Here is a 13,637-nt window from a genome sequence, read left to right as displayed (position 1 = left end):
TTTGTGGAAATCCTGATAGTATGTTATCTTTACTTCCGAAAGATCATTCCACATTTGTTTTCATCTGATGAAGTAGGTGCAGTAAAATATTGGCAAAACAATTTGCAAATGGCCCATGACCTCTCCCACAAAAAGAATGGTGAAATTCCTCTTGTTAAATCTACTGTAAAAGGTATTACAATGTTTAGTTTAAATATTTGCAGGGGGGTTTTTTTGGATTTTCTTAAAAGCTGTCATAACTAATATAATCTTAAATTGCTGGAACATTCAAACTCCTGTAAGCGTATGTTGTTCAGTTAGCTCAATTGGCTGAATGGCTAGTTTGTGTTTGGGTCAAGCATGATGTGTTCCATACGTATAAAAGCTATGCATAACAACATTGTGGGGCATGGTGGGCTAATGGAGTGGAGTTAGTAGCGGTCACCATCACCAATGGTCTTCACAGAATGGGTATCTTTTTTAGATTAGATTAGATTACTTACAGTGTGGAAACAGGCCCTTCGGCCCAACAAGTCCATACCTTCCCGCTGAAGCGTAACCCACCCATTCCCGTACATTTACCCCTTTACCTAACACTACGGGCAATTTAGCATGGCCAATTCACCTGACGTGCACATCTTTGGACTGTGGGAGGAAACCGGAGCACCCGGAGGAAACCCACGCAGACACGGGGAGAATGTGCAAACTCCACATAGTCAATCGCCTGTGGTACAATAAGGTACAATACCTGGGTTCCAGCGCAAGGATGACCGTTGTAGACAAAGCCCAATGTGATAGATCTCCAGAATGGGGGCACTGGGTGGAAATGGACATTTGGGACTTTGTGAGGTAAAATAGGACATGGCGCTTGTGTTTGGGGTGGGTGGGGAGAGTGTCACCTAGCAACTAGGTAGAGCTCATGGTGTCCACTGTGAACTGTATTCCACGCCATCACTCAACATTTTTCTAGAGTTGCAAAGTGGCTAGGATAGTGCCCAGAGTGGGTAGAGTTAGTGTCAGTTTGATGGGCAAAATTACAAAGTCCAAATTTGCTGGATGCGAAGGCATGGGCTAGGCCAGTGCTCTGCTCTGACTAATCGGATAGTGAGGCAGTTTTGCTGGATGCTGTGGAGTTGGGGAACAGAACTAGTATTCCAAGGAGGATGACGAGAAAATTGGGCAGGAGGGCAGTGTCTGTGACAGAGCCCTTACATTCCAAGCCAGCCAGAATCTGATTTGACGTTTGGTTCCAGTAGGTGTGGGCTGGAAATAGGACACCATTATGGAATGTAAAATTGTTATTGGTTATAGTGGCAGTGTTTTATTTGGCGTTGTGGGGTAAGCATCAGCCACAATTGGTTTTGTCACTAATCCTTACTTCTGTAGAACACAGAACAGTATAGAATAGGAATGGGTCCACTGGCCCATGATGTTGTGCCCAACATGATGGCAAATTAAACTAATCCCTTCTGCCTGCTTTAGTCTATTTCATATCCCTCCATTCCTTGCATATTCATGTGCTTTTCTAAAAGTTCCTCAAATGCTCCTATCATGTTCTGCCAGGGGTAGTGGTGGAGGCAGATGTTCCAGTCTCCTACCGCTCTGTGTCAAAACAAATTGCCCCCCTCATCTTCTTTGAATAGTTCCCCTCTCACCTTAAATGCATGTCCCCTAGTATTAGACATTTCAACTCTGGGGAAAAATATTCTGACTGTCAACGCTATCTATGTATCTCATAATTTTGTAGACTTGTACCAAGTCTCCCCTCAGCCTCCGTCACTCCAGAGAAAACAACCCAAGTTTTTTCTAGCCTCTCCTTATGGCTCTCACCCTCTAATCTGGGCAGGATCTGGTAAATGGCTTCTGCAATCGCCAAAGCCTCCACATCCTTCCTGTAATGTGGCAACCAGAGTTGAGCACAATACTCTACTCTAAATGTGGCCTAACGAAAGTCTTATAAAGCTGCAACATGACACCCTGACTCTTGTACCCGGTTCCTTGACCAATAAAGGCAAGCGTGCCATATGTCGCCTTGACCACCCTATCCATTTGCGTGGCCACATTCATGGAGCTATGGACTTGAAGCCCAGATCGTTTGGTACATCAATGCTGTTCAGGGTCCTGCCATTAACTGTATACTTCTCCTTTAACGTTTGATTCCCAAAGTGCAGCACACTTACTCGGATTAAACTCCATCTGCCATTTCTCTGCTCATATCTGGAACAGATCTATATCTTGCTGTATCCTTTGACAACCTTCTGCACGATCCACAACTCCACTGATCTGTGTATCGTTTGCAAACTTACTAATCCGACCATCTACACTTCTATCCAAGTCATTCCTATAAATCACAAACAACAGCTATCCCAATATGTGTTCCTGCAGAACACCACTAGTTATGTACATCCAGCCAGAAACGCACCCTTCAACCACGGACTAGTTGAAAGCCTTACTAAAATCCATGTAAACAACATCTATTGCTCTACCCTCATTGATCACCTTTGTCACCTCCTTGAAAAAATCAATCTAGTAAGAAAGACATGACATGCCCTGCAGAAAGCATGCTGACTGTCCCAAATATGGCCATGCTTTTCCAAATGCACGTAAATCCTATCCCTAAGAATTTGTTCCAGTAGCTTCCCAACCACCAATGTGCGACTCGTAGGTCTACAGTTTCCTGGATTATCCCTATTTCCCTTCTTGAACAGAGGAACAACATTAGCTATTTGCCGGTACCCTGGGATCCCTCCAGTGGCTAGAGAGGATACAAAGATCTTGGTCAAGGCCCCAGCAATCTCCTCTCTTGCCACTCTCAATATTCTGGAGCAGATACCATCATGTCCTGGAGACTTATCCATCTTTATTGCTCTCCAAGAGATCCAACATGACTTCTTTCTTATCTCAAATTGCCCCATCACATTCGCATGCTCCATACTAATCTCACTATCCTCCATATCCTTCTCCTGGGTGAATACTGAAGCAATTTAGGATTTCGCCCATGTCCTTTGCCTTTGAGCACAAGTTTCCTCCTTTATCCTTGAGTGATCCTACCTTCTCCCTCATTCTTCTCTTGTTTTTTAGTGTATGGATAGAATGCCTTGGGATTCTCTATAACCCTACTGGCCATGTCATTTCATGGCCCCTTCTTGCTCTCCTAATTCCCTGCTCGAAGTTCTTTCCGACTTTCTTTATATTCCTCCAATTTTAGCTTCCTAAACCTTACTTATGCTTTTTTCTTTTTTGACTAAATTCACAACCTCCCTCGGTCTCCAAGGATCCCTTACCTTGCCATCCTTGTCCCTCCTACTGGAACATGTTGGTCCTGAACTCTCCTCAGTAGGCCTTTAAACCACTCCTACATGTCATATGTGGGCTTACCCGATAACAGCTTCTCCGTTGCTCTCGCCTTATACTGACGTAATTTTCCCTCCTCCAATTTAGTACCTTCCCACAAGGTCCTGACTTATTCTTATTCGTAGCTATCTTAAAACCTTGAGGAAATGTGATCACTGTTTCCAAAGTGCTGTCCCACTGAAAGGCTGGTCACCTGACCAGGCTCTTCTGCAAGTTATGTGGGGTGAGATCAGGTTGGAATCTGACATGTAGGCTGTCAAAGGAGCAGGGTAGGTAGTAAATAAGGTGAATTTAGTAAGATGTGGCAAAAAAAAAACACTCTACCTTGTGTCTAAATAAAAGAACATATTTGGATTTGTCCAGAAGCTTACCTGTGTGTGATGCTCCCTTACTGGACTATTTGAAGATGTGGGTCTACAACTGGAATTAGGAAGGAATAGCAGTGACTAGTAGAGTGTGTTCAGAGGGATATAGCAACAGACAAGTAACGTATGTGGTGCGGTGGTTAAACAGTGATAAATGTGAGTGCGTGGGTTATGTGAGAGGATAGTGTCAGCTATGGGCATTGTCGCTTTGTGGCTACTGTGCTATTATGCTGCTGATATGTGGCCAATGTTTATCTGGATACCAGTAGCTTTTCAAAGGTGACATGAGGGCTAAAATGTTCGCTGAGAGGGGTGAGGTGAATTTTTAAAACATATCTTACCAAAAATATCTCGCCAGACCATGTAGCGAAAGTGCCTGAAAAAGCTTTTGACACTGGTCCCACTAAGCTAAAAATACATAAGAATCAACTCTTAGGTACAATTTTAGCCATTCATTGCCAGATATAGCAGAACTATATAAAGCAGCAACAAGCCCCAGGTTATCCTGAAATGGAATACTATCCTCCTTTACCCTAGCCCATCAAACAAACTACCCCTAACCTAGATATCTATAAGAGCTACCTTGTACTCAGAAAATCTTACTACCACCAATCTTGCTGACCATCAAACTTATCTTTCTGGCCGTAATGTTGTTTATGTTGTTCGTGGTTCACTCTCCTCAAATGCTATCCCACTCACTTTCAAATGTACTGTCATCATTTCTCTCTGCCAAACTTAATTTAACCCCTATAATTTTGTAAACAATCAGCTCCACCTTTTCCTTTCCAAAGTCCTTGACTGTGTCATTACATCCCAGATCCATATTCTCACCTTTCCTGGAATTCCATATTTGAATTCCTCTAAACAGTTTCTTCTCCATTACAATAATAAAATGGCCAAGATTAAAGTCACAAATAGCATTCTATGTGACCACAGTGGTGATCCTTCTTGACCTTTCTGTAGTCTTTTGCTGGAGAAATGTAGCAGGTCTGGCAGCATCTGTGGAAGGAAAACACTTCTTCAGAACTCTGTTGAATGAGAAAATATTATCAAAATGGTATGACCAACTACAATTTGTTTGTTTCAGATCTCCAGCGTCTGCAGTTGTAAAGTCCTAGAGATGTACAGCAGGGAAAGAGACCCTTCTGTCCAACTCGTCCATGTCAACCAGATAGCCTAAATAAATCTAGTGGAGAAAGTGAGGTCTGCAGATGCTGGAGATCAGAGCTGAAAATGTGTTAATGGAACAGCACAGCAGGTCAGGCAGCATCCAGGGAACAGGAGAATCGACGTTTCGGGCATAAGCCCTTCTTCAGGAATTCTGAAGAGGGGCTTATGCCCGAAACGTCGATTCTCCTGTTCCCTGGATGCTGCCTGACCTGCAGCGCTGTTCCAGCAACACATTTTCAGCTAAATAAATCTAGTCCCATTTGCCAGCATTTGGCCCATATTCATATACCCATCCAGATGCCTTTTAAATGTTGTAATCGTACCGGTATCGTCCACTTCCTCTGGCAGCTCATTCCATACACTCACCATCCTCTGTGAAAAAGTTGCCCCTTAGGTCCCTTTGAAATCTTTCCCCTCTCACCTTAAACCTATGCCCTCTAGTTCTGGACACCCCCACCCCAGGGAAAAGACTTGTTCTATTTATCCTATCCATGCCCCCCATGATTTAATAAACCTCCTATAACGTTCCTCAGTCTCTGATGCTCCAAGGAAAAAAGCTTATTCAGCCCCTCCAATCTTGGCTTCATCCTTGTAAATCTTTTCTGAACCCTTTCAAGTTTCACAACATCCTTCCTATTGTACACAATATTCAAATAGTGGCCTAACCAATGTACTACAGCCAAAACGTTTAAAGTGGGCGGCACGGTGGCACAGTGGTTAGCACTGCTGCCTCACAGCGCCAGAGATCCGGGTTCAATTCCCACCTCTGGCGACTGACTGACTGTGTGGAGTTTGCACATTCTCCCCGTGTCTGCGTGGGTTTCCTCCGGGTGCTCCGGTTTCCTCCCCCAGTCCAAAGATGTGCAGGTCAGGTGAATTAGCCATGCTAAATTGCCCATAGTGTTAGGTAAGGGGTTAATGTAGGGGTATGGGTGGGTTGCGCTTCGGCAGGGCGGTTTGGACTTGTTGGGCCGAAGGGCCTGTTTCCACACTGTAATGTAATCTAATCTAATCTAAAAAAAGTGACCTCCCAACTCCTATACGCAATGCACTAACCAATAAAGGCAACCTTACCAAACGCCACCTTCACTATCCTGTCTACCTGCAACTCCACTTTCAAGGAACTATACATCTGCACTCCAAAATCTCTTTGTTTAGCAACACTCCCTAAGACCTTACCATTAAATATTTAAGTCCTGCCCTGATTTGCCTTTCCAAACTGCAGCACCTTAAATTTATCTAAATTAAACTCTATTTGCCACTCCTCAGGCCACTGGCCCATCTGATCAAGATCCTGTTGTACGCTAAGGTAACCTCCTTTGCTGTCCATTACACCTCCAATTTTGATGTCATCTGCAAACTTACCGTACCTTCTATGTTCACATCCAAATTATTCATATAAATGACAGTGGACCCAGCACCGATCCTTGTGACATACTGTTGGTTCCTGATGAAGTGCTTTTGCCCGAAACGTCGATTTTTCCTGTTCCTCGGATACTGCCTGACCTGCTATGCTTTTCCAGCAACACACTGATCTAAACATACTGTTGGTGACAATCCTCCAGCCTGAAAAGCAACCTTCCATCACCACCCTCTGTCGTCTTCCTTCGAGCTACATCTGTATGCAAATAGCTAATTCTCCATGTGATCTAATCTTGCTAACCCGTTTGCCATGGGGAACCTTGTTGAACGCCCTACTGAAGTCTATATAGATCATATCCACTGCTCTGCCTTCATTAATCGTCCTCCTCTTTGTGTTATTGCGTTGGTTCTTGTCAGTTTAGTTGTCACCAGAGGATAGCTTGCAATGGCTTTTCTTCATAGACCAAGCAATTTCCAGTGTGCTTTCAGCCATTGTTTGATATCATAGGCAGTGATTGAATTGACTGATAGCTGGCAACTTTAGATGCTAGAGTCCAAGGAGGATCACCCACTTAGCACTTCTGGATAAAAGTCGTGATTTGGCGATGCCAGTGTTGGACTGGGGTGTACAAAGTTTAAAAATCTCAACACCAGGTCAGAGTCCAACAGGTTTAATTGGAAGCACACTAGCTTTCGGAGCATCGCTCCTTCATCAGGTGATAGTGCACTCTAATTCATTCCAACCATACAGTTCATCGATTTCTATACTCCTCCAATTCAGATTTCATGTGCATCTCCACTCCTCCATGGATAGTGACTCCTTCAGTTGCCACAGTCCTAGGTTCGAGATCTGCCTCCCTAATCCCCTCCGCCTCCCTCCTATCTGCTCCTTTGTAATGTTTCTTAAAACTGCCTCTTTGAATTTTTTTTTAACATGTCCGTTTTTAATTTGGTTTTGTTATGTTTGATCATTTTATTTGATAACACTCCCATCAAGGACATCATGGAATGGAAGTTAAATATAGACAACCGTTGTTGAACTTGTGAAACTTAGAAATTTTACACCTGATCGGACACTATCTGCCTGTGACAGGGTTGGAGTGGGGAGTAGTTTCAGCTAGTGGTGGGTGTGTATAAGCAGAATGCCTTTATTTTCAATAAAGCTTTGGGTTTTTCTGCAAATCTATTTTCCCTTATGAATGCCATCCACTTGTCATGTTCAGATTCTGCAGCAGCTTGGTAGTTCCTACCCTGTAGTGGGTGAGCACCAAATCAGTGGCTTTCCTGATCAACCCATCCAAATAAGAACATAGGGCAGAACTCTTCCCCAGGTAATGGTGAGAAAGATCGGAAGATACAGTCTGAATGAAGAGATCTGATTCATGATATTGTGAAACATTTTTCCTCAGGCTCTAAATGGTGACTTTTTAGATTCTTTTCCTTAGCGGCAACTACCTTATTTCCATGTATTTGCATTGTGATAAAACACTGACTCACCTTATCTATACATCACTTCCAGTTTTCTACCCCAGATCTCTGGACCAAAGTTGAGGGATTTGTGTCTTTTACAATCCAGCGACTGGACGACAGTCAGTCCTACAGGCGGCTATCCTATGTTTGGAGGTCATGAAGTGAAAATTGACAGCTATTAACTCTGGAATGCATTAAAACTGGAGTCCCTCCTGGCCCTGCTTCAGGTCCATATGCATATGTTTTGCTCCCGTTCCAAATTGTTTGAATACAAATACACCAGTCAACATAGCTCAGGTTTTTAAAAACATTCTGTATTTGCATAATTGGAGGTGGGGTAATGCTTGTCCTGGATCATAAAAGATGATGATAGCATTATAACAAAAACACCCATATTGAGGACATAACGAGGCAAGCTTTAATCTTTGGATTTAGAGGGTTATCTGGGTTTTGCATGTTGAGAAATATTGAGTGAGGTGGTTGGTTGGTAAAGTGTGTTGCAACACACAATTCTCCATTCATTTAACTTCACCACAGTGTGTTAGTCCTCCATACTGCAGGTAGTATTTGTCGATTTGTAGTGTTTGCCTGTTACATACCGTGAATGCTATGGTTAAAGCATGTAATCAGTTGGTGAAAAATGCTCCATCCGATAATCTATATAAGATTTGTCCAAATGAAACCACACCTAGTGTACAAATTTAATTGTTATTGTAATTTAATTTTCATTTATTTATCACTTAGTGGACAATCAGTCATGAACCTCAATAAATTGCCCATAATGGTCACTTATAAATACTTACTGAGCAATTTTATTAATTTCTGTTCCTGGTAGAGTTCCTGTCTGCGCTAATTTTTTCCTGTCCTTTCACTCTCAATGCTTCCAGTCAGAACGAAAGCCTGTTGGTAATGACCTGGTTACCTGGCTGAGATTACTCTAAATACTTGATCTCCTGTGAGCTTGGACACTGTCATAAGAATACAGAAGCAGAATACAGCCAGATTTCTGTTTCATCACCCATCCAATGGAAAGCTTTAGGTCTGAGGAATTTCAGATCTTTGACCTTATGCATCATAACTGAAAAGATCAGTAAAGATCACAATATTTTGATTTTCACACAGATTGAAAGTAGGAGGTCTCTTTTGAATACACCTGCATCACCTAAATCTCTAATAGTGATACAGAAATAGATTTTAATTTGACTGTTTGAAACTAAAATGAACATCTGTTCACAAGTTTTTTTTTAGAAAACGAGGTGTACCACTAAATGTTGTTAACCACTCACTCTTTCTTACAGTTACAATTCGAGCACACCTGACTGGTTGGCTGATGACCTTGAAGAAGACTTTTGTACTGGCACCCAGTTCAGTGCTAAGGATAGTGCTTCTCATTACAAGTCTGATCATTCTCCCTTATATGGGGTTAGTATTAGTTATGTTTGTGATTACAATGTAATTCTTGGGTGGCTGTTGGACTTTGTGGCTTCTATCAAAAGCTTAATTATACTAACATCATCCATCGCATCAGCCTTGGGTCAGCATGCTCACCTCTGAGATAGAGATTTGTCCCACTCTAGAACTTTTGAGTGCACAATCCAGAGTCTCTCTCAATGTATAAGTTAGGAGGAGGCCATTCAGCCCTTCAAGCCTGCTCCGCCATTCAATAATGTCATGGCTGTTTCTTTTATGTTTTGAATTCCACATTCCAATCTACTGCAATATCTTTATATTCTTGTTAGACAGCAGATTCAAACTGCCTTAAAAATATTTAATCCCCGACTGCCACTGCATTCTGTGGCACAAAGTTCCAAAGTTGCAAAAATGTTTAAAAAAATGTTTTTGCAACTCTGTCCTAAAAAGGGTGACCCCCAAACTTGTAAAGAGTTCCCTTAGTTCTGGATTTGCCCATAAGAGGAAATACTCTTTCCACACCCACCTTGTCAAGACCACTCAAGATCGTACATATTTCCATCAAGTTATCCCTCACTCAGAACCTCAAAATTGTAATAATGCAGAAAGCATGGATTTGGCCCATTGTGTTTGCATCAGCTCTCAGAACGTTTTAACAATACTAAGGCCCTGCTTTATCCCCAGAATCCAATATGTTGTTTCCTTTAAAGTAATTATCCAAAGCCCTCTCGAATGCCGCCACCACACTTCCAGGCTGTGCAAACCCTAACCCAAACCACTTGCTGTGTGAAAAACACTCATGAACATAAGATTTAGGAGCAGGAGTAGGGAATTCAGCCCTTGAGCCTGTTTGGCCATGCAGAAGGATCAAGAGTGATCAGATTGTAACCTCAAATCTGCATTCCTGTCCACACAATAACATCTCACCTCCTTGAAAAGTTGGTTTTATTTTCCTCTCGCCTTGCATTTACGTCTTTTACAAAACACTTTTAAAATGTTGCTGTCTGGTTCTTGATCTTTTTATAAGCGAGAATGGTTTGTCCTGATCTCCTCTGCACGGAACCCTCATCTCCACAGAAGTCTTTCCTCCAAAGAAAACCATCCTAACTTTGCCAATCTATCCCTGGAACTAAAATTTCTCATTCCTGGAACCATACATGTAAATATCATTGGCACTTCCTCCAATGTGTTCATATCCTTCCTAAATTGTGGCACCCAGAACTATATACAATACTTCAGTTGAGGTCTAATAGGTGTTCTTTATAAATTATCTCCCTGCTGTTGTACTCTCTGCCCCTATTAGCAAAGGCCAGAATGTTGTTTTATCTTTGACGGCTCTCTACCTGTCCTACCCCCTTTAATAAATTATGTATCTATATATCAAGATTTCTCTGCTCCTGCACACCATTCAGAATAGTGACCTCTATACTGTCTCTCCAGGTTATTTACACCAAAGTCTTTCACAAACCAATTCACCAAATTGGACTTCATCTGCCACCAAGTTAACACACCATTTTGATTTACTATATTGTCCTTCTCTCAATTTAGAGTTACGTCAAGTTTTGTCATCTGCAAACGTTTGAAATTGTATCCTGCACACCAAGATCTTGATCATTTATATATATTCAGAAAAGCAAAGGTCCCAATACATTATAATCCCTGCAGAGCTTCACTTCAAACTTTCCTCCAGTGTAAAGAAAATACCCAGGAATAAAAGTGAAACCCTGTCGATAAAACAAACACACAATGGTGGAGTATCTCTGTAGGTTTGGCAGCATCTGTGGAGAGAGAAGGAAATTTTAACATTTTAAGCCTGATATAAAACTTCCAATACAAAACAGGTTCTGAAGAAGTGTTGTATTAAACTCAAAACGTTAACTCTGTTTTTCTCTGTATAAATGCTGCCAGACCATCTGAGTTTCTCCAGCATTCTGTTTGTTACTTGTCAATCATTACCCTGTTTCCTATTCTTCAACCAATCTTGTTATTACATTGTCTCTTTTTTTTTAATTCCATGGTCCACAATTTTCCTCACAGGTCTGTTATGTGATACTGAATGAAATGCCTTTTGGAAGTCCAAGAATATCACAGAATGACCTTTGCCCTCATGATCTCTTTAAAAATCTGCAGTAATTTAGTTAGACATGATTTTCCCTCAACAAATCCATGCTGACTTTCTGAATTAACCCATGTGATTACTAATTTTATCCCAAATAAATGTATCTATAAGTTTCCATACTACTGAAGTAACTGACTGTAATTTGTCTGCTGTTGTTAGTCCCAATTTTTTTTTGAACAAAGGATTAATATCTGTAATTCTCCATTCCTCAAAACTACCCCTGGTACTCATGAAAATTGAGAGGTCATTGTCAGTGTCTCTGTAATTTTCGCTTCCACTTCCTTAGATATTTAGTCCTGGTAGTTGTCACTAAACTCAAGGGAAATCGAACTCCGTCTGGCTAACTTTTCCTGAAAAGATATCCACCTAACATCAGTCTAGTAAACTTCACCTGAACCTCCAATGCACTTTCATCCATCCTTAAAACTGCATAAAATAATCAAGATGTAGTCTCACCAATGTCCTGTATATCTGAAGCATAACATTCATAATTTCGCATTTCGTGTTCCTCTCGTAATAAAGGATAACATTAATCTTAATCACTTACTGTGACTGCATTCCATCTTCTTGTGACTCGTGCATGAGCAGCGCCGAGTTTGCTCTGGTCTGCACCTCAGAATTCCTGCAATCGTTCACTGGTTAAGTAATACACTTTGGCAGAAAAATAATTTAGAAAGTTAATACTAAAGGAGTGCAGCATTGTCAGATGTGTCATTGGATGGAATGTTAAAACTAAGGTCTGGTGGACATGAAACAGTATTAAACCATGTTTTCTAATGATTATTTTCATCAATAATTATCCCTCAACAAGTATTGCTAAAACAGATCTGATTATTGTCATTTTTGCTGTATGTCAGACATTGCCAATTGTGGGAGTTACGTGTGCAATGTTGGTTGCCAATGTATCTATATTTGGGTAGGTAACATGTTGGCACGTATTAAAGATTGGTTGTAAAATAGAAGCAGAGAGTAGGAACAAATGCATCTTTTTCAGGCCAGCAGGCTGTCATAGGTGGTGTACCACTGTGTTGGTGCATGGACTTCAACTCCTAAACTCTTCATTAGTAAAGAATTAAGTTTAAATTAATAGTTCACAGGATAATGGTGTAATTTTGAGAGTTATTTTACTTCTGCAAAATGAAGTCTATTCTCAGTGACCAAATAATCTCCTGTACACCAAAATTATTATAGTGTCATAGAAACAGGCTCTTTGGTCCAACTCATCCATGCCTACCAGATATCCTAGATAGATCTAGTCCCATTTGTCAGCATTTGGCCCATATCCCTTCAAACCCTTCCTAATCATATGCCATACAGATGCATTTAAAATGTTGTAATTGTACCAGCCTCTACCACTACTTCTGCCAGCTCATTTCATTCATGCAGCACCATGTGTGTGAAAACGTTGCCCCTTGGGTCCCTTTTCCCCCCCTCATCTTAAACCTGTGCCCTCTAGTTTTGGACTCACTCACCCATCCCAGGGAAAATACTTTGTCTGTTTATCCTATCATTGCCCTTCATGATTTTATAAACCTCTATAAGGTTACCCCTCAGCCTCCGACGCTCCAGGGAAAACAGCCCCAGCCTATTCACCCTCTCCCTATAGCTCAAATCCTCCAACCCTGGCAACATCCTTGTAAATCTTTTCTGAACCCTTTCAGGCTTCACAACGTCCTTCCTATAGCACAGAGACCAATATTGCACCCAACACTACAAAAGAGGCCTAACTAATTCCTATTTAGCCACAACATGACCTCCCAACTCCTATGCTCAATGCAACTAGAGGAGATGTCATCCTCTACAAGTCTCTACTGAAGCATTCAGTAGAAAATAAGATAGATGATCAGCAAATATGATCATGTAACCTACTTAATAAACTGAGATCAAGTATTTGCATAGTTTTGCATGTTGTACAATGAAATTCTGAATTGTTTACTTTTTCAGTAATGACATTGTATCTACTTATAAAAGCATCTCTGTATTTCTCAGGATCCATGGAGCAGCTTTAGGTGTTGGTTCACTCCTGGCTGGTTTTCTGGGAGAGTCGGCCATGGTAGCAATAGCATCTTGTTATGTTTATCGTAAAGAGGTAAACGTTTTTCCTCCAGCTGTTTTAATGGTAGTTTTATTTTGTTGCATTTGTACATGTAACAGAAAGTTGTCTGTGCAGTTGTGCCCTTCAGATGTCGTGTCAGTCAATACAGCTTTTGAAAGAGAATTAGAGAGATCATTTTAAATTCTTCATGTGTAAAACAAAGTGACTGCAAAGGACTTCAATGAGAAAGAATTATTATTTGCCTCGGTCTGGCAATTAAAAATTTGAAAGAGAGGAACATGTATGTGAACCTTTGATCCTACCTCACTGTTGAGGAAAATTACAGGTGAGCAGCAATGCAGTCCAAATCCTT

General features: G+C 41.3%; 1 protein-coding gene across 2 annotated transcripts in view; it reads left to right on the top strand.

Moving 5' to 3' along the window:
* Positions 1-13,637, top strand: part of LOC122549740 (progressive ankylosis protein homolog B-like) — a 118,657-nt gene that overhangs the window by 90,025 nt on the left and 14,995 nt on the right. Inside the window, exons 10-11 of one of the 2 annotated variants that reach the window (XM_043689673.1) lie at positions 8,999-9,122; positions 13,219-13,318. In XM_043689673.1, the coding sequence (XP_043545608.1) occupies positions 8,999-9,122; positions 13,219-13,318 (224 nt within the window). The remainder of the gene's footprint in view (positions 1-8,998; positions 9,123-13,218; positions 13,319-13,637) is intronic. The other variant, XM_043689675.1, reaches the window with a different exon arrangement.

This window comes from Chiloscyllium plagiosum, chromosome 5 (assembly GCF_004010195.1).
Source record: "Chiloscyllium plagiosum isolate BGI_BamShark_2017 chromosome 5, ASM401019v2, whole genome shotgun sequence".
In the NCBI taxonomy this organism is placed as follows: Eukaryota; Metazoa; Chordata; class Chondrichthyes; order Orectolobiformes; family Hemiscylliidae; genus Chiloscyllium; species Chiloscyllium plagiosum.
Note: the sequence above shows the minus strand (reverse complement) of the source record. Positions and strands in the feature narration are given on the sequence as shown.